At 41.4% G+C, this 21564-nt stretch overlaps 1 protein-coding gene across 5 annotated transcripts in view; it reads right to left on the bottom strand.

The window, feature by feature from the left end:
- Nucleotides 1–21564, bottom strand: part of TUB (TUB bipartite transcription factor) — a 118398-nt gene that overhangs the window by 6638 nt on the left and 90196 nt on the right. For 3 of the 5 annotated variants that reach the window (XM_083590174.1, XM_083590175.1, XM_083590176.1), the window contains exons 4-9: nt 21167–21301; nt 9310–9474; nt 6639–6760; nt 5185–5376; nt 3344–3456; nt 1960–2074 (exon numbers count right to left, since the gene is read on the bottom strand). In XM_083590174.1, the coding sequence (XP_083446300.1) occupies nt 1960–2074; nt 3344–3456; nt 5185–5376; nt 6639–6760; nt 9310–9474; nt 21167–21301 (842 nt within the window). The remainder of the gene's footprint in view (nt 1–1959; nt 2075–3343; nt 3457–5184; nt 5377–6638; nt 6761–9309; nt 9475–21166; nt 21302–21564) is intronic. The other 2 variants (XM_083590177.1, XM_083590178.1) reach the window with 1 other exon arrangement.

Genomic DNA, 21564 nt, shown 5'->3' with positions numbered 1-21564 from the left:
AATTGCACATAAGTGGTCAAGAGGTCAGCAACGGACCATTTCTCACTAATTGTTATATTTCTAAGGACTTGGCTGGAATCTCTCTTCTGCTGCAGTTCTAACTGTGACCATTAGGTGCAGCTGTAGATTTATTAATCAGCAGCAGTGCCATTTCTGTAGGACTGCCTTGTTTTAAAAGCTATTCATGATCCTGGGTTTTCTCTAAAGTCACGAGTGTTTGAAAATGCTATTGGAAATGTACACACCTAGGGCTTAAGTGAATATGCATTTTGGGGCCACTTCTGATCCGATTCAGCAATTTGCATAGAATGTGTTTTGGGAACATCTCCTATGCACACAGGCATGGGAAATTTTTTTGTCGGAATTGATTATCCACTCATGCAACTTTTTTGCGCATAATCCTGTGAGGCGGACTGCAAAACCATGCACACATTCTTCCACAGATATGTAGCCAAGAATGCTCCCAAATGTGGGCTATAATATACAAAATGACCATGCAGTGTATGATCTTAAAAGACATCTGAATGTGTAAATACAATATATTAAACAAACAAACTTTTCTGATGAGTGGTTCCTGAGTTTCTCAGACTTGAAGCTTGCACAAGGTACAGCAACCTCCCCATTTAAGCACTTTCAATATATGTGCAACTGTGCACAAGCACATCGCACAGAACCTGGAAGTGACCCAAAAATGTCACAAAAGGAGCAGAACAGGGTGTTTGCAGGCTTTTTCAATGGTGTTTCAAATATATATGATTTCACTTAAATGTGCAGTACCTTGGAATGTAACCCCCATGTAAATTGGGGGGGTAGGTTGCCTGCATAGGGCTTAATCTGTTGCAAGCCTTTGCCTTGAGAGCCGATTTTAAATATCAGGTCTGAACTTATAACTTATGAAAGAACTTTGATCATTTGCAGAGAATCTTTCTTTCACCCAGGTCCTATTCATTTAGAATTAAGGATGACGGTTTCCAATGCACTGGAAATGATTTGGAGGCAGGCCAAGCACCTCTCATTTTATAAATTGAATGCTGACTAGGGTTTCTCTTCAGTCCTGTAATATCTGGCAATTGGTTGTGAATCTACTGCCAACCTTTGGCTTTGCTTGTGCAACTCAAAGCAGGCTGGATGACTCAGACCCACAGCGAAACCAGCAGTTTGCTTGACCCAGGCACAGCAAAGGAGCATGTGATCATCGTGAGCTAAGAGCATTTTGCATCTTGTATATCAGATGCTCATTTCAGCAAGTCGCATTTGCTCCAGGGAAGTCTAGGACTTGAGCAGAAATGGGTCATTTGAGGGTAAAGAAATCCCGAGTACATCTGTCCTGGGGTTGGAATGACTCATGCAAACAACATTCACTATCATTAGCAAATGGATGCAGATATTCTCAGTCTTATGGCCAGAATGAATCAATGGACACAGCCACCAGTACCATTTACTCTGGTTTTACACCACCTCTGATTATACACTGTGATCTGTTTTTGCATAAGAGGCCCAGGTGTCCAATAATGAACCCCACTCTTGCACAATTTATTTACCTAGACTTAATTTAAGAGCATCAAGACCAGTGCCCATTTCTCACTGAAAAATCTGCTCCTAAAGGTAGTCATAGTTTCCTAGAGGCACTTGGTCACAGCACATGATGCCAATGTTCCTCATTTGAACTGGATGGGGGAGCATCTGACCCCCTCAGTTAAAAGAACTACACAAGACGGCAGAGGAATCATTGGACATCCTCTTACTTTTCAGCAAGTGTGATAGCGGTGAGGAAGATGCGCTGGGAAGACAGTCTGAGTGCAGCACCAACCAGGCAAAAGGCATCACTGCTCTCTCGCTTCCCCCGATGGGTGTCCCTAATTTAGGTATGGGTGTGGGTCACAAATGTGTTGAATGGTTGGTACAGCTTTGCATGCTTGATACCTTACTGAAAAACGTTTGCTTATGAATGGTACTTACGTAGCAAATAGCAGCTAGCTCCTGGCGCAGATTACTTGCCTCCAAGCTCAACGTTGTTTTCATTGGGTTTACTCCATTATCATACACTGTAAACTTAGTCCCCATAAGATTTGATCTATTAGAGAGGAAAAACAATGGATTACCTTCATTGCCTGCTACTGATTGATTATCATCATTTGAGCCTTAAGCACTCAGAATCTCTCTCTCTCTCCCTCCCTCTCTCTCTCTCTCCAGTGTATCTGGGACATCATAATCCCAGAGTGCAGAGGTTCTGGAGGTTGCATACAATGAGGCATGCCAGATTGAGCTACTGTTACTATAAGACTCTGAAATGAATTTCACAAAATCTCAGAAAAATGTATCAAGGCTAGAGATATGATCCCATGTGAACCAATTATGAAGCCTTCATAAAAGCATACTTCTCTCCTGAATCAAATCATGCAGCATTAATGCTCACCACTATCATTAATACCTGTATCTCCCCTCTCCTTCAAAGAGCTCTGGGTAGCGTACATGGCTTTCCCCTGTTTATCCTCACTATAATCTGGTGAGGTATATTGGGCTGAGAGAGATGTGTCTGCTGCTAGCAAGCTTCATAGCTGAAAAGGGATTTGAACTCAGGTCTTCCTGGATCAAGTCAACCATTTCCTCCACTATGCCCAGGAGTGGCTCACCCAGTGAGAAGAGGTAGGGGGTGAGGAGGCCAGCCGAGCACACTGGTGGGAGTAATGGACTGGGTCGCAGCAAGGGAGGGATGCTCAGCGACACTGTTCCTGGGAGGGTATGACTTTGGCTCTTCCCCATCTCCTGACTCTGCTACAGTGGCACTTCTATCTCTCATTAGCACCCTTCTTCCCAATGCTCTTGGGAGGATAGAATGCCAGTTTCCTTACCACCCTTTAATCACTTCAGCTTGTGTAAATAAAAATAGTAGTTAAAATTAAGTAAGGGGATAATTAAACCAAGTTATTCTACAGGCATTCTGAAGTTACTGCAGTGTGTGAATGGACAGTAAATAAATAAATAACAGGAAATCTTTTGACTCCGTTATGCAAAATAAGGAACAGCTTGATTCTTTTGTGAATTGCTGTCAATTGCGACTTTCCATCAAGAGCTAAAGAAGGTAGGTAGGAATGTAAACAGGGACTGATATCAAACGTTTGCTTTCAGTGTTACCACTGGTATCCTGAATCCCAAAATGTTTATCTGATTATCTTAGAATATACCCTAAATCAATGATGGTGAGCCTGTGGCCCTTCAGATGTGACTGGACTCCAACTCCTGTCATCTTTTATCACTGGCTATGCTGGCTGGAGTTGGGAGTCTAAGAACATCTGGAAGACCAGAGGTTCCCTGTCCCTGCCTCAAAAATCTAAACCTTTACCTTAGCTTTCCAATGAAACTCTCTCCTCCTCGTGACAGGTCTGTAGGGTCAATGGAGATGAGGTAATTTGAGGTTTTGCTCTTCTTTCGCTTTCTTCCAGCTAACAAAAATACCTAAGGAATTTGAAAGTGGAACAAAACGTCACACTCCAGGCAGAATCTGATAGAACCACCAGAAAAAGAAAACCGACTCTAATTTTCCTGGGGTTTAGTATCATCAGCAAAAATGTAGAAGGCCAAAGGGAAAGTTAGCAGAAAAAAAGGGGGGGGGGTAAAAAAAATCAGCAGAGGAAACTACTTCCTTCGATCCATTATTTATGGTTTAAATAATTAAACCTAGTACACTTTGTTAAATGTTTAATTTGAGCTTGAACAGTTTCCTTCAAGTAAAAGGAAAACAGATGCCAGTTTAGGTCAGAAGGGTAGAGAGTCCAACTACTAATCACTTGAAGACTCCAAGCATAATGACTTCTAAGGACAAAGTATAAAGTAAAAGACAACTACCTGAAGCTGCGTGGGAGTAAATATTACATTTCCCTTTTCCCAAATTTCCCAATACAGTGGTAGCTTGGGTTATGGACTTTATTAATTTTGGAGGTCTATTCTTAACCTGAGTCGCGCTTTCGCTAGTAGGGCCTCCCACTGCCGGCGCCACACAATTTCCATTCTCATCCTGGGGAAAAGTTTGCAAAAGTTTGCAAAAGTTTGTAACTACTTCCGGGTTAGCAGAGTGTTTGTAACATGAAGCGAGTGTAACCCGAAGCGTTTGTAACCCAAGGTACCATGTGTTGCTAACACATTCAGAAAGAAAAGAGAATGCAAGCTACTCTGACATGTTTCTGAAAATCATTTCCGCATACTCCCAGCTCCATGGAGCTATTGTAGCATGTGGCATTGCCTTTCCACGTGGACTGGCAGGATGGCATGTTAAATATCCCAAACCAGGGTTGCACTTCCCTGAGGTCTAATGAGCTGACCTACGGCTGCATCTTATGGACCCTTCTCTGGGACCAAGTCCTATTGATTTCAGTGTGATTTACTTCTGAATAAATATGTATAGGATTACACTTCATGTACTTCTGTACAATTTGACCATCTACGATAGGAAGCTGATTCCAGATGTCAAGTCAGCTGCATGGACTCTTGGAACTGCTATTCAGTGGCCACCACCTGGCAATTAGAAATGTGTGAAACTGCCCTAAAATGTTTACCATCCATATCTGATGCAAGAAGATACATGTTTTAAGAGGCCGCTCCCCATTCCACTCCTTGGTACTTTTGATTATTTGCATATGGCTCAAGATTGGATTGCCTCACTAGGTATGTCCTAATGAGACACAGCATCTAAACGTCTCTGTTTGTATACAGTTAATAAATCAATAAATTTCCATGTTTAAGAGTGTGTCTTATGACACTTAGCACTGGGGAAATACTTGAATGAAATGGGAGAAATAAAACCTGTACAAGCTCAAAAATTAAATGTTAACATTCAAGTGGTTATTCAATAATCACATATACTATTCCTAATTATAAATAATGCAGAGAACATAGAGGAGTTTGGTCTCTTAACAGGGCAATCCTATATAGGTCTACTCAGAAGTAAATCCCACTGAATTAAACAGGACTTACTCCCAGGAAAGCATGTACAAGATTAAAGCATACTGTTATGTTATTTTTTTCTCTCTGCTTGCAGGTTATAATGTGCTTTCAACTTTAAGCATTCATATGTTGGGGGTGGATGGTCCAAATTCTGGGGATATGGATTTTCCCACTTGTACAAGCTTGTTTCTGCATGTTTTCTTTTGCTGTTTTATATGCAACCAGCAAGATCTGCTTTATGACCTTTTTCCCATCTTCCCTTTCCAGGTGGAGGTAGTAAGTAGGGTACATTCCACGGTCCATGCCCTTCTTGTCCCTTGTGATTCGGCATTTGACAGTAACACCCTGAGGAGCAGGTCTCACAGCAAACACCTCCAGGTCGTCTACTTCTATGATGGGGTTGTTTGTCGAAGGGCTAGGCCCAGAGGCCGACTCCTAGGAGAGGAAGAAAAGCGACCATGTGCTTAAAAGACAGACACAAATTTATTGACAGCTGCACGAATGATTACAGCTAGGAAATGGAAGGGCCAAGCAGAATGTAAAATGGAAGAATGGTATAAAGAGGTATGGGATATAGCTATTAATGATAAATTAACATGTGCTATTAAGGTAAGATGGGGAATATACAGGAGAAATGATTTTGAGGAGATATGGAAGGTGTTTGTAGAATTTGTACTGTTAAAATGGAAAGGGATCAAACTATTGCAAGAGGTGTTGAAATTTTGGGAGGTTGGATAGTTACAATGGAATGGTCTCAGTGGTGGGGAGCACATTTTTATTTTATTTTTTATTTATGATTATTACTTTGTCATTAAAAAAAAAAGACAGCAGGATCCAATCATTCTAAAGGCAAGCAAGAGCAGAAGTGTGGCCCTGCAGGGTCTGCGTTGGAAAAGGGGATGCACCTGAACTGGACAAAAGCCAGAATGTGGGGCAATATGTCCTCACTGAACCACGGAACTATAGAATTGTAGAGTTGGAAGGGACCACAAACATCACGTGTATCAAAGACCATGTGCTGAATTGACAACATTGGAAAACCGGGGTTTTCCAAATGGTCGATGAAACCCAGGTGCCAGTGTACACTGCAATCCTGACCCTATCAAGCTCTGATGAAATGTTAATATTCAATGTACTCAGCAGGACTTCTTCCTGACTATATGTAGTTAGGATTGCACTGCCACTCAGAAGTTTGATGAGGGCAGCCAGCCAGGCAGAATAGCTCTGACGCAGTTTCTCATTGGCCCTGTGCCTTCAGCCATAATTAGGAAAGTCACTCTACACTGCTACTAAGGGAGGGGAGAAAGTGGGAAACGTGCGGCATTAGTCAGCAATCGCCAACCGTTTGATCTGTTTGCCACACAACAGCTTGTGATCAGGAGCAATCCATATGGGACAGGTGACTTTACAGCATATCCTCCAAGTCTCACAAGTAATGTTTACTCACCACAATGTTGCATAATATTTGTTATGTTGTTTGTGCTCATCACACTTGTCATACGACAAATGCTAAGTTTGCTTCCAATAGAGCCAACAGCCCAGTGGAAGTATGGGATCTTTTCGCTATAAAGGATTTTAAGAGGAATCTGTTTGGATGGCTTTAGTCTGAAGAATACTACTGTTTCTAGCAAATGCACTAGATGACTCTTGACAAATGTTTGAACCATGACCTGGCCTCACCACATCAGAGTTCTCACCTTATTTGATTTCTTGCTTGTTGCAGAACCTGGTCGTGTATTACTATTCAACTGTGATGAACTTGAGCTGTCTTCATCCTCCTCATCCTCCTCTTCATCAAAATTCATGCTACTTGAAATGCCTATGGGACATCCATCACATTTACAGATTTAAAAAAGGCTTTTATAATATTCTGTTTGAATGTACGTCTCAATTGCTATGATAATTCTCTGATTTTCAGAGATGGCATACTTCTAGTGACTGGATTCTGGGTATTTACAACAGAAGATGGAAACTGTCTTTTTATTGCTATTATCATTTTTATTTGTCGTATAGCAATCTGAAACACGTGTAATGCAACAAATAAACATTAGTACAGAATAACAAGAGAAGCTGTTCATTTGTTTTCCATTAAAGTCTTTTACAGCAGGAAACTATCTTCTTTCCCTTTTACGGCATCTTTCTGCACATTAACAAATAGACAGAAGGCTGATTTAAGCAGAATATTTATCCAAACCATGGGTCAGGGCAGGACAATTCTTATGCCCATACTCCATAGCATCACCATCCTATATTTCATATGTAAATGGAGATGCAAGTACATGACAAAAAAATGATAAGGGTCACACCCATGGAAGGTGTTAGAGCAGTCTTCCCCAACCTGGTGCCCTCCAGATGTTTTGGAATACATCTCCCAGCACGGCTGTGTTGGGTGGAGCTGATGGGCGCCTTATTTATTTATTAACATTTACTTACTGCTTGATTGTAGAAAACCTCAAAGTGGCACCACCAATGCCAGTTCAGCAGGTCAAAGTGGTCAAGAAGGCAGATATGAGGAAATATGTAGTCCAAAACACTGGGGGGGGGCACCAGGTTGGGGGAAATTATCTTAAAGACTTGTGTTTTACCCTCTCAGAACAGAAGATGTGCTAAGTATACAAAGACTTTACACTGCAGAACGATTGCAATGTGGCTTCTGCCTATTAATTCATTGCTGTTAATGCTACTTAAGGACTACCGAAGGCTGCTAATTTTCATATTGTTACAGTGACATAACTGGTACTGACAGCGTCCCAGAAACAGAATGCTTGCTATAATGTAAGAAACAGTTGTACTGTCCTTTTGACTCTGTTCACCGACAAGGAAAATTGAAATCTAAATGGCAGAATATTTCCCAGTAACTAAAGCTGCTGTTGTCATATTCAGATTAGAGTATCAAACAAAACAGTTGACATTCTTTGCAGGCCTTGTATTTCCTGTACATTTTTATATTTTCAGGAAGTGCAAGTTTGGAGGGGAGGGACATTTTTTGGATGCCCCACAGGGAACAAAGAAGCATTTGTTTTGTGAGCAAAATATTAGCTGATGCTGCCACCAAAGAATTTGAACAGAATAAGTTCAAAACGGAGCAAAGAAATTGGAAGAAATAGTTGCAAGTAATCCCCTTCTGTTGTTTATAGCTTTTCAATAATATTAAACTGACGGGGGTGTGGCGGAATACAGTGAAAGAGTTGCACATGTTCTCAGTATCCACAAGGGAGTCTAGTTGGCTTTCAAAGGCCTTACTTGGATACCAGACTGGCAAGCCATGCTCCTTAATAGAAATATCCCAAGTCCCCTAGTCATTAAAACTCGCTGCTTGATCCTTCTAGGACATAATATAATCCTCCACCACGGGAGAGGGGAGACAGTCACACAGCTAAGCCTCAGTCCTACGTACAAAATGGCGCTATCCACTGATGTTGAGAAGTGAGGCAGCTAAGCTCTCGTATTTTCATGTAACACTTTCCTACAAACTTGTTACAGTAGGCCCTTAAGTGTGTCAATTTTAACAGGCTTACTGGCTTGCTCCAAGAAAACGCATAGCAAGAAGGTATAAGTGAAAACATCAGCTCATTAAAAAATAAAATAAAAAATACAGCGCATCTGAGTTATAATAAACCCAGATTTGACTTCGGGGGGGGGGGGCAAATTATGATACACTGTGAAAATAGGATGGGAAATAGGATGCTATCTTATTGAAAAACAAGCTGAAGACCCGCCTATTTGAAAAGTAGGTAAACCCTCACCTTCCTACAACCAACCTCCTTTTTTTTAGTACTCTGCTCCCCACACTCCTATCATTTAGGCTTTGGCCTCAGAAAGGAAGGGCAGAGCCTAGGCTGCTTTTCCAACCCTGGCCTTGAATTCTGCTTCTTCAAACTAATCTTAGCCGCAATGTAATACCCATTTCTAAAGCAAAGCTGTTTCGCACTGGAATGGGTTACCTTGGAATCTTGACTCAATGAGGACCAAGTTAGTCCTTATCTCAGTAGTATTAACTAGCCATACTCTGGCATCTATTTTGGTTATGAATTGGTTTTTAGTAAAAATAAAAATAAAAATAAAAAAATCACAGTATTCTGGAGTTGGAAAGGACCCTGAGGGTCACTTGGTCCAACCACGTGTAATGCAGGAATCTCAACCAAAGCATCCATGACAGATGGCCATCCAATCTTGAATGATGGAGACACCACCACCTTCCAAGGGCGTCCATTCCATTGTCAAACAGCTCTTGCCATCAGAAAGTATCTCCTGATGTTTATTTGAAATCTCTTTTATTGTAACCTGAATCCATTGGATTAGGTGACCTGTAATCAAACCGAGTAGAACCAACAGCCAACAGCATCAGCAAGTTTCATGGTTCCTTACCTTTCTTCTGCATTGTCAGTCTAAGGTCCTGTGTCCCTTGTTGTTGACTGGTAGCTATTGTCTCACCATCATCCTCATCTTGGCAAGCCTCTCCAACAGTAAGTATTTGAACTTGGCTCCCTACTTCCTGTACATCATCTTGAAAAGCGGCCGGACCATCAATTCCTATCAAGCAGAAAAAGTCAAACAACAGTGTCACTATCCAGAGACAACATGTGTTTTTCAACCTTTGACCATGGCATACCTAAGAAGTCAAACCTAGCAGCCATCTTTAGGTATATTTAAATAAGAAACGTAGTTTTCGTACAAAAGAGTGCTTGCTTCCTGTTGCTTCCAGGGGTCTGGCTCTAGATCAGTTAGCATGAAAACTGTTATCTAGAAGAGTACTGAAAGAGCAATGTTATAGGAAGTCCTTTCACAGAGCACTTGCCTTTAGAATGGCACCTCAAGTGGCCTAAAACTACCATTGTAACCAATAGAGATTGGTCACATCCTGCGTAAGCTGCAGGAGACCCTGGATAAGAGGCAGGCAGTGGTAGGAAATGGCTGCCCATGCTTTTTTTTCTTGGCATGAGGAAGAGGCATGTGGAATTATCACTGCTTCCTGCCTGACATTTGGAAGTTCCAGGTTCATGGTAGGCAAAGACAGAAGCTGCTTTGGCTGTAGGCTGGGGAGGAATGGATTGAGTGTGTCACCTGCCTGCACAGCCACTGGATATGGAAGGCTAGCCCCACCCACATAGCTGCTTAAAAGACCACAATATGGAACGACATGAAACAAGGATCGGATGCGTTCCGACAATCCTCCAAACCAAACTCAGAACCAAAATGTAAAGGTACCTTTGAGAAAAAAGCTTGCTATAGTGACAGAAAATCAAAACAAAATAGAATTATATGCATTTCAGCTTCTGATTTTATGCTTGCATGTACAAAATGTTGTGCTTGTGTTTACTTATTTGTCAGCCCTATAAAAATAATTTTTGAACTGCTATAAGCTGTAATATTTCAATTTCTTTGCATAATGGTTTACATGCTTCCTGTTCTGTGCGGTTCAAAAATTTGTTGGGAGTTTGTTAAGAGGGAGATAGTAAAAGCACAACTTCAGGCAATACCAATGAGATGGAAACATGGAAGGTACCTAAAGAAGCCAGGGTGGCTATCTAAAGAACTTTTAACTGAGTTAAGATTAAAAAAGGATGTGTACAAAAAATGGAAAAGGGGGGAAACCACCAAAGAGGAATTCAAACAAATAGCCAGCACGTGTAGACACAAAGTCAGAAAAGCTAAAGCACAGAATGAGCTCAGGCTTGCTAGAGAGGTTAAAAGCAACAAAAAAGGCTTTTATGGGTATGTTCGTAGCAAAAGGAAGAACAAAGAAACAGTGGGGTCACTCAGAGGAGAAGATGGTGAAATGCAAACAGGGGACACAGAAAGGGCTGAACTCCTCAATGCCTTCTTTGCCTCAGTCTTCTACGATAAAGAAAACAATGCCCGACCTGAAGAATTTGGAGCAAATGATTCAGCAGAGGAAACACAGCCCAGAATAACTAAGGAGATAGTACAATAATATTTGGCTAGTTTAGATGTATTCAAGTCTCCAGGGCCAGATGAACTGCATCCAAGAGTATTAAAAGAACTGGCAGATGTGATCTCAGAACCACTGGCAGTCATCTTTGAGAATTCCTGGAGAACAGGCGAAGTCCTGACAGACTGGAGGAGGGCAAATGTTGTCCCTATTTTCAAAAAGGGGAAAAGAGAGGACCCAAATAATTACCGCCCAGTCAGTCTGACATCAATACCAGGAAAGATTCTGGAGCAGATCATTAAGCAAACAGTCTGTGAGCACCTAGAAAGGAATGCTGTGATCACCAATAGTCAGCATGGATTTCTGAAAAATAAGTCATGTCAGACTAACCTGATCTCATTTTTTGACAGAATTACAAGCCTGGTAGATGAAGGGAACGCAGTGGATGTAGCCTACCTTGATTTCAGCAAGGCATTTGACAAGGTGCCCCATGATATTCTTGTAAAGAAGCTGGTAAAATGCGGTCTTGACTATGCTACCAATCAGTGGATTTGTAACTGGCTGACTGACCGAACCCAAAGGGTGCTCATCAATGGTTCCTCTTCATCTTGGAGAAGAGTGACTAGTGGGGTGCCACAGGGTTCTGTCTTGGGCCCTCTGGGAGGGGTGGCTAACACCCCAGAGGACAGGATCACACTTCAAAATGACCTTGACAGATTAGAGAACTGGGCCAAAACAAACAAGATGAATTTTAACAGGGAGAAATGTAAAGTATTGCACTTGGGCAAAAAAAATGAGAGGCACAAATACAAGATGGGTGACACCTGGCTTGAGAGCAGTACATGTGAAAAGGATCTAGGAGTCTTGGTTGACCACAAACTTGACATGAGCCAACAGTGTGACGCGGCAGCTAAAAAAGCCAATGCAATTCTGGGCTGCATCAATAGGAGTATAGCAACTAGATCAAGGGAAGTAATAGTGCCACTGTATTCTGCTCTGGTCAGACCTCACCTGGAGTACTGTGTCCAGTTCTGGGCACCACAGTTCAAGAAGGACACTGACAAACTGGAACGTGTCCAGAGGAGGGCAACCAAAATGGTCAAAGGCCTGGAAACGATGCCTTATGAGGAACGGCTAAGGGAGCTGGGCATGTTTAGCCTGGAGAAGAGGAGGTTAAGGGGTGATATGATAGCCATGTTCAAATATATAAAAGGATGTCACATAGAGGAGGGAGAAAGGTTGTTTTCTGCTGCTCCAGAGAAGCGGACACGGAGCAATGGATCCAAACTACAAAAAAGAAGATTCCACCTAAACATTAGGAAGAACTTCCTGACAGTAAGAGCTGTTCGACAGTGGAATTTGCTGCCAAGGAGTGTGGTGAAGTCTCCTTCTTTGGAGGTCTTTAAGCAGAGGCTTGACAACCATATGTCAGGAGTGCTCTGATGGTGTTTCCTGCTTGGCAGGGGGTTGAACTCGATGGCCCTTGTGGTCTCTTCCAACTCTATGATTCTATGATTCTATGATTCTATGAACTACCGGAGACAGAAACTGCAGAGCACTAGGCAGAATTGACTACTATTTCAAAATGTCAATATTTTAATAATGTCTCTTGCAAAGATGATCACAAATGGGGATGAGGGGGGGGAGCAAATCAGAACTGGGCAAACATTGCCTAATTCCCTCCTTGGCTATTAGCATTAATTTGCATCATGCATTTTACTTTCCTGTGACCACGCAACTTTATTATTTCTCACATACTATCTAAAGTAAATTAAAAAATGTTAATGTTGAATTTCTGCACACTAGAAATTGGCACTTAAGAACTGGCAACAAAGAATTAAATTGCCACAAAAGTGCCTTATGCTTACACTAGTAGAATAAGCCTGCAAAATGTATGCAGAAAAGCTTTTTAGGGAGACAATTATGTGCACTATAGCCACAATAATTCTGCAAGTAACTAATGAAGCAAAGGTAGCCATGGGAACTAATTCATACTTTACAAGGCAGATTTTCCTTGCAGTTCCCTTTAAGCACTTTCCTTTCACTGGATATTCGCCCGAGACAGAGCACTGCATAGAATGGGCCACTGGTGCGACTTAGCATAGCAATTAATTGCAATGGTTTCGCACACTCATTAAGCCAGGCATCTTCTCTGCACGGTGAGAGAACAGACATGCATACAATGTAAAATGCGGTGTGGGTGGGTGGGACACACGTGTGCATCTGTTTCTGTTTGTGCCCAACTTAAGAGGGGAAAGGGTCACACCATCAAACACAGAAATGTGCTACCCGAACCCCTTAACATACTAGTTATGCACCAATATGCTGATTCCCATCCAGAATGTCATAGCCTTCATCTGAAGAGCGCTATCTACAATTTAATATCCAGAGGGATTCTAGAGTGAGCATCACTTATTTATATATCATTTATATTTATTTTCATGGGGGCTGCTGCTGAACTGTAGCTTTGATACAGTTCGATACAGTATAATTGTTCTTTTATTGTTTTTAATTGCTTTGGGTGGGCATTTGCACAGAAAAGCAGCCTAAGTAAAATATTTAAAAATAAATACATACATACGTTTTGTAGAAAGGCAGTATGGCTACACAAACAAACATTATTATTGCTCAACAGTGCAAACTCACACATGCTACTCAAAAATAAGGCAAAGCAGGGAGAAAATGATTACAATCATCAAACTAGCGATTAAATCAAAATATTTGCAGCAGAAGGCAATACAAAACAGTGGATTAGAGCTACAGATAGGAGTAATTCTGCCAATGGCGCTCTTCTGTGTTGTACATGAGCTACTCGAAGAAATTGTGTGGCACCGAACAAGGCCCTGCAGAAGGGTTTGTACAACACCCTGGGCTAGCACTTATCTTGGGACCTTATGCAAGGGATCACGCAATGTCTTGTACAAACAGAAGCACACCTCTGTATTTCAGTCCTCATAAAGGAATCATGTGCTAAATCAGTCTGTCTATCTATCTAGATATAAGCAGAACTGAAAAATTATAGCTACATGTTAGATATTTTATGATGACTCCTAGATATGTGTGTGCCTCCCCCACGAGAGGTCCAGAGGGTGGCAACACGAGAATGGGCCTTTTCTGCAGTGGCTCCTCGTTTGTGGAATGTTGTCCCCAGATAGGCTACTCTGGTGTCTTCTTTATATTATCTTCATTATATATCTTTAAGCACCAGGCAAAAACATTTCTCTATAACCACGCCTTTGGCTGATTAACATTTGATGGTCTTTTAAATGTGTTTTTGTTCTTGTTTTTATTATGTATTTTGGATTCTCATTTTGTAATTTTTTGTTGTTAACCAGAGGAAGGATAATAATAATAATAATAATAATAATAATAATAATATGTCCCATTTTTCTCCTCTTGATAATGGGTGCAGTGTCCAATGAGTTTTCAGAAGGAGGATGGAAAGAAGAGCAGAGAAAGCTGACTCTCATCCATTCGCTTCCTGTCCTCTGCCCTGACAGTAACCAGCTGCTACTGTAGCTTTCCTAACAGAACTACAGGAATCAGGGGGTTCTAACTGCATCTGTCCATCCTAACAAGCAAGAGACATGACCACAGATCCAAAACACATTCCAGCCAGGAAAAGGCACCTGAGGAGGGTGCAGAGTAGGGCCAATGAGGGCCTCAGCCAGGGGATAGGGGCCCAAGTCCAGAGGTCCAGAGCCTGGCGGACCAGATTCAGGCCCTGGGCCAGATGTTCCCCCATCCCTAGTGAAGGTATTTCTCCCTGTTGGAAGTCAAAATGAAATTGTGTGTGCGCGCAGTTTCAGCTCAACCGTAATGTATGTAAACCTACAAACAAAGCCAAGTGGCCTCATCGGATGTGTAGTTCATAGCTCTTTCCCCTGGGATATTTATTACATTCAAAGGCCCAGTGTATACAGCGGAGTCACATCTGCGCATTAGAATTCTGAAGTGCTGCTGAAAAGCCCACATCATCGCCAACCCTGCTGGAAAGTTGGCACTGCTATACATCAAAGAAACACTGGCCTGCTTTGAAATTAAGAAGAATGATAGGAGGTTAGGAGTAAAAAGAAGACACCAACTCTTTTTTAAAAAAGACAACTTATTTTGAAGTATAGCTAACCAAAACGACACTGTAAAGGCTTTCATTTAATCCAAACCACGACTCTCAAGAGATTCACATTTGAAAAGTGAACAGGAGAAGTAGCCGGATAATGATCTGAATTCCTTGCTCGTTTTAAAAAAAACCCACCTATTTCTTTGAGAATAGAGCCTATTTTTAGATAACTCTTAGCGACAATTGTGCAAGGAACAGGGCACAGTTAGCCTTGCTTCATCTGATCTGTCATCCAATGTCCCTTTTTAGCAACTGAAGTTGGGCAAAAGTTTGTACCTTGTTCTTAATGAAGGCAGATAAATCCTTATAGCAGATTGAATGATTTATGGTTACTAACTTTCCCAGTTAAACCACAATCCCCTGAGCTTCTGATATTCAGAGGTATACTGCCTCTGAGTCTGGAGGTGCCACAATCAGATGCTGAGGACAAAGAAAAGGGGAATCACCATCCCATGCCCTAATTCTTCCAGAGGCATCTTACTGCATGGTAACAGAGAAGAAGTTTCAGAATGCATGGAACTGGTTGGGTCTAGCAAGCCTATTCATGTCTATTCAGATGTAAGACTCATTTAGCTTAATGGGACTTACTCCCAGGTAAACCTGTACAGGATGGAAACCTAAGGCTTTCTGCAACTGGTTTGGATAGGAGACTTCTGCTGTCACATCTCTATGCAATTTATGTTCACCACCTCCTGTATTATTAATCTCTCTCTCTCTCTCTCTCTCTCTCTCTCTCTCTCTCTCTGTGTGTGTGTGTGTGTGTGTGTGTGTATGTCTTACCCATTACTAATATGTTTACCTTTGCCCCGTGCATACCTTCCTAATTCTGTCACTTGGTTTATTTTTAATAAAGTTTTGCATACATACAGCAAGCAGCAGTTCTGGAGCAAACCATTTTTATCAGGGAAATGGTGGTGGCAGGGAGACCTAATCCTCTCTCCCACACCACCATGGTCCCAATCTGGATTTCTCACACAAACACACCAAAATATTTGTGAAGAGATTCAATCATGGATTTCTATTGTCTTGTCTGGGTTTGATCATTGCTAGATTATTTTTTTTAAAGTTGGTTTCTTCTTGGACTTGGTATCTGGCTCAACTATTGACTGGACTTCTGTTAGCAGGGGAAATTGCCTTGATGGCTCTTCTGGTACAAGAGTAGTCTGTTCCTATTATTCAGCTGTCTACTCAGGCACAAGACATCTTTTGCACTCATCCCTTTTGGATAGTTGCCCTGGCTGAAAGTAGGAGGATTTCATTGTTGCTGAACTTGCACCCTTAAGGAGGCAACCTGGCAAGTCATTCTAATTCATTTCTGCATCTTTCTGAGGTAAGGCATAAATGTCAGAGGGAATTAACGAATTTGTTCTGGTCTGGATGTGCCCCTGAAGTTGGGATACCATAAAGCTTGCCCCCATCTTAGTTGTTTTAAATAATAAGAACATGTCCATTTGTCATAGTAGAGGGAAACTATTCTATTGGAATTGCAATCTGCTCAGTTACAATTCTGGAACACCACTCTTGGGATTTTAAGTGTGCATTTTAAGGAGTTTACAGCCACTTAAGGAGTTAACAAGTTTTCTTGTTGTCTGGATTTTGTAATTCCTTGTTCTTTCCAAAGTAGCATGCTCACGACTGACTGAGTTTGAAATAGAACTAATTTCAGAAATCATAATCACTACAGCTAAATTGTTCTGAGGTCAAAAGGACAATTTTAATGTGTCATCTTACATCCATGGCCACAACTAACTGAATTTACAGGACTCCAAAGCATATATTTAATCAGCGATCTAGCAAGGATGGCATTATAATCATATAGCTGAGACAAGGTAATGTTTGTGCTTGAAAATTATTGCAATTATTATTTTCCTGCCTATGAAATGGAGACTTAAAAATAGAAGAAGAAAGCAGGGTTTCTATTAATGTGCATTGTGAGGGCTGGATAACCTATCCTTAATTCTAATGAGAGCTTTTATGCACTGCACCAAAGCAATAGCTCTTTATTGGCCTGTAAGTACACAGGGAATGCAATCAGCCTGCACAAACAATTAGGTGCATCCAGTAACTAACCATTTCTCTCTCATTTTATGAAAGTGCAGCTTCGTTATGCCTAATATTTCCCTGGTGTTCATCTTTATCACATTGTCCTGAATGCAATGTCATCAGCCACGAAGCCACTCAGAAAACCATCGGTTTTTACATTTAAGGTTCTGCATTCAGTTATTACAAGAGAGACTTTGAGTACTGCTCATGTATAATTCAATAGTTTACAGCTCGGAATTAGCTGATCATTCATAAAACCTGGTCTACTTTTAGCCCAACGAGATTGGCCTTACTATGAAATGGGAGTCTTACATCATCTAAATGCATGAAAACCCTTTAGGAACATGCTGTTTCCAAGTACAGCTGAATTCTAACAGCACACCGCAGGGTCCCGCCAAATAGGGGATACACTGCATATGATATACAAAATAAATTTTGTGATTTTTGTGCAAACTCTCAGCCATTAGAATTCTACCAGTTACTGAACTCCCAAACTATGCATTCCTACTGTATCTGTAAGTTATCAAAGTGAACTGTGACCATAAATAAGTAAATGGACACCAAAAGCAAAACCGTGGAAGGGAAATTCCCATTCTCTTAGATCCTAGTTGTGGGGGTGAGACATTTTAACTGTCTGGAGCTGCACAAGCAAAAGCCCTTTTAAAACAAATGAAGTCTACTAATCAGATGACTTGTGGGGATAATAAGGATTGTGGTGGGGGCAGTGGCGTAGCGTGGGTTGTCAGCACCCGGGGCAAGGCAAGTAATTTGCGCCCCCTAACCCGTGGATTTGCGCCCCCTAACCCATGGATTTGCCCTAACCCCAGATGTTGCGCCCGGTGCGGCCGGCCCCCCCTGCACCCCCCACGCTACGCCACTGGGTGGGGGGAAATAACTGAGCTAACAGCACAACGTTAGCTCTCTGCGCAGAGCACCAGATGCTGGCCGGTCCACAAAGATGCAAGTCACATTTGCCTATGCACATGCAACCTCATTTGATTAACGATAGAGACCTACTTCCATGCCGATAGAAGCCCTCCAATCAACTGGAGCAACTGAGACACTAACACGCAACTGATATATAATAAAATTAAAATGCTAGTCTTATCCCCAAAACGTGTGAAGAAAAATCTCCAGAAAATGTTTGCATAGTTGTTGTTGTTTTTCCCTTCTCCATCTTTTCCTGATATTAGACTGTGAAATTTTAAAAACCAGGAACATGAATTATTAGCCTGATGTGTGGTTTGATGCTCTTGAGCAGATGGAGGCTACTCTGATAAAGAACATTGGTCAGGGTTGGCAGAGGAATATGCCCAAGGAGCCAAGTCCAAAATGTATTGGATATGAAACTTTTTATCCTACTCCTTTGCATCCTACTCCCACCCACCCCCACCCACCCCCAAAATATCTCACTGCCTGAAAATCTCACTGTCAAAAAACAGAGTGCAAGTTGGGGGGAAAGTCCTAAATATTTTACCAAAACCAAAAATGTTAGTTACAGTATATACATTCATTAATATTAATACATAAGCTTAATGAAAATAAATACGTTCAAAACAACACATAGTTTCTAATCTGCTCATCCTTAAAAGCACGGCGTGTTGTTTTAAACAAAAATCACAAACATTTGTCTCTAAATTTCTTTGAGAAATACAGACTAGGCATTCACAGTTCTTCCTCATTAAGTGTGGTATTATTTTTTAACCAAAACCTTAAATCCAGTCCAGTTGAGGTAAACACTACTTTCACAGACAATATAGTTTTTTTAAAAAAGCTAATTAATTGGGTCTAGATTTAATTAATTAGGACTACAGCCATTTTGACCCAGAACTGCCACTGCAGTGAGAGAAAAAGCCACACTGGAGAGCACCTGCAGCACTTGGCTCTGTCCCGAGAGATTTGTAAGAGGGGCCTTTCATGACCGAGATACACAAAAATCATTCAATCAGCATTTTGTATGGACGATTGTATATAGAGTTAGAGAATACACCAGCGCTTCAGCTAAAATGAATAGCCTTTTCAAATTCAGAAATCAAGTGAGTGCTTGTTTCCTAAACCATGCCAAGTATAATCTCATTCCTCTGCATAAACTAGGTAGATTTCCAGATAATTGGAAGATTTTGGAAAAGCAGGTGTACTGCCTATACAGGGTATCTCTGCCTTCTGGCACACTACGGAAGACAGCACTTCGCAAGTCTGCATTCCTGATGCACAATTTTTCAAGGCTGAGGTTTACAAACAGCCCCTTCTAGATACAAATTCCAGACCAAGGGCTTAGCAGAGCAGCATGGATAGCACAGTTGAAAAAGGGCCAGCAGTATGGGAACCTTAGGTGTACACTGACTAAATGGCAAAGTAGAGGGCATTTGTCATTCATTTTGCCCTTCTGTTGTTGAATTTTCTTTAACTCAGGGCATGGACAGGCAAACTAAGGCCTGGGGCCCGGATCTGGCCCAATTGCCTTCTAAATCCGGCCTGTGGATGGTCTGGGAATCAGAGTGTTTTTACGTGAGTGGAATGTGTACTTTTATTTAAAATATGTCTCTGGGTTATTTGTGGGGCATAGGAATTTGTTTTTGTTTTTTTTTCTTTCTTCAAAATATAGTCCAGCCCCCCACAAGGTCTGAGGGACAGTGGACCAGCCCCCTGCTGAAAAAGTTTGCTGACCCCTGACTCAGGGTGTGTGAGAGAGCTAAATCAGGACTGTGGTATTTTGAGGTGTGGGAGCCAAGACTTTGCCATGGTCCCTATAAGAATGACTAACCAACACCTAAGTATTCACCTTGTGGAGGCTGGGGGATTCTAACGGAGACAAAGAGGGGAAGCCCACCTCTTCCCAACACCCAACAACAGTTTGCTACCCACACAGGCTATTTGTTATTTGAAAATCAACTGTGCATGGGCTACCTGTGTGACAAATGTCACATCTAACTTGGATCTTGGGATTGCCAAGGTTGTGACAATGAATGCTGGGCACGTGCATCACCCAGATCAGTGGAGTCTGTCACATGTCCTGTTCTGTTTGTCACAAGCGCCAACTGTGCTCAGAAAACAAGCAGATCCTTTGCTCTTCATTCACACACAGACACATGTAGAATCCTGCTACAATGACTGGCAGAGTGGAGCTTCACGCCCATGTCTTCATGCACAACATGCTGCACATGGAGAAATAGGTACAATGGCGATGCAGTCAAGCAGCCCAGTCTGAAAGCCTCTTGACAGTCCACCCCCATATCCACAAAGGTGAACCCAAATATCTACTAGCAAACACTGGCCTTTCTTATGTGGAATAGGAAAATATGTTCCCAAAAATGCAATCGATAAATCAGTAAATACAAGCGCTTGGATACAGCTGTATCTAGGCTTTCCATGCTAGATGGAATGGGCAAAAAATGTCATTAGAACAAGCGAGGGGAACAGCCCTATTGAAATTCAGCAGGCACTGACTTTGTTATTATTTAGACACTAGCTTAAAATACAATTGTTTGCCTAAGTTTTTGATAATTTTTAATGTGTGGCTGTGATTTGGGGCTGATCTGCTGCATCTGATGGATTTTGTTAATTTTGCTCATTGTGAGCGCACTCTGTTTTCATATGCTTTTATTGTTTCCCACCCAGAGAGGCTATAATTTTTTTTATTAAAAATACATAAATAATGAATAATTACACTCTGTATATGTGGCAAGTAGCTAATAAATTTAAAACGTCTCTTTGGAGACTCGGCAGAGAGAGTGGATATGTGTATCTTTTCAAAAGTCTTGAAAACATTTCTAATTTGGATTTGAGTCACTGGGGTTAAGCTAGGATTTTCTGGGCAGCATTCACCAGGGACTTGTTATATTATTGCTTTGTTACTGGAATCTTGCACTTTGGTTTATACATGTTGTAGCTTGCTCTGAGGCTTTCTGGGAAAGTGGTAAGCATTAAATCCTTACTTAACACCACCAATTAAAGGAGTGGAAATATCAGTACTTGGGTGCACTTGATATCTCAACTGGACAATGCAAACTCCATCTATTGAATGCTTATACATATATATAATATAGGTTTCGGACAATGTGTAGCTTGAATGAAAAAATATGAAAGAAAAAAAAATCACCCCTTGCCATTGTATAAACATATGGTGACTTGTCTCATTCTTATTTAATAATCAGCAGCATGCAGCTAACCTTTGTGCTTCCCCTTTTTCTCCTTTCTGATGTTGCCAGTTTGGCAGCCTCCTGTGGCTGCCTTGGCTTTTTTAGTTGGCTTTGGAGCTTGTGACTCTGCTACCACCTTTACGTCCTCTTGCTCAGGCTCCTGTACTGCTTGAGAGAATCCAGACACCCCAACCAAAAAGAAACATAAAGAGAAAAACAGAGGAGAGAAGAAATGAGAAAACTATGAAGCCACAAGAAGTGAGCAAGCAAGCAGGCAGATTGTAAAAGTATTTATATATATATCAAGTCAGTTCCAGAGAAAGAAGACAGTATAGGGTAGAAGACTGCAGGTTTATAACGATATTTTAAAAATACAGTATATTACCGTCTTTACCTTTAGGCTGCTAGTAAAATAAATGGCAATCCCT

This window comes from Podarcis filfolensis (genome assembly GCF_964270895.1).
Source record: "Podarcis filfolensis genome assembly, chromosome: 1".
NCBI classification, from domain to species: Eukaryota; Metazoa; Chordata; class Lepidosauria; order Squamata; family Lacertidae; genus Podarcis; species Podarcis filfolensis.
Note: the sequence above shows the minus strand (reverse complement) of the source record. Positions and strands in the feature narration are given on the sequence as shown.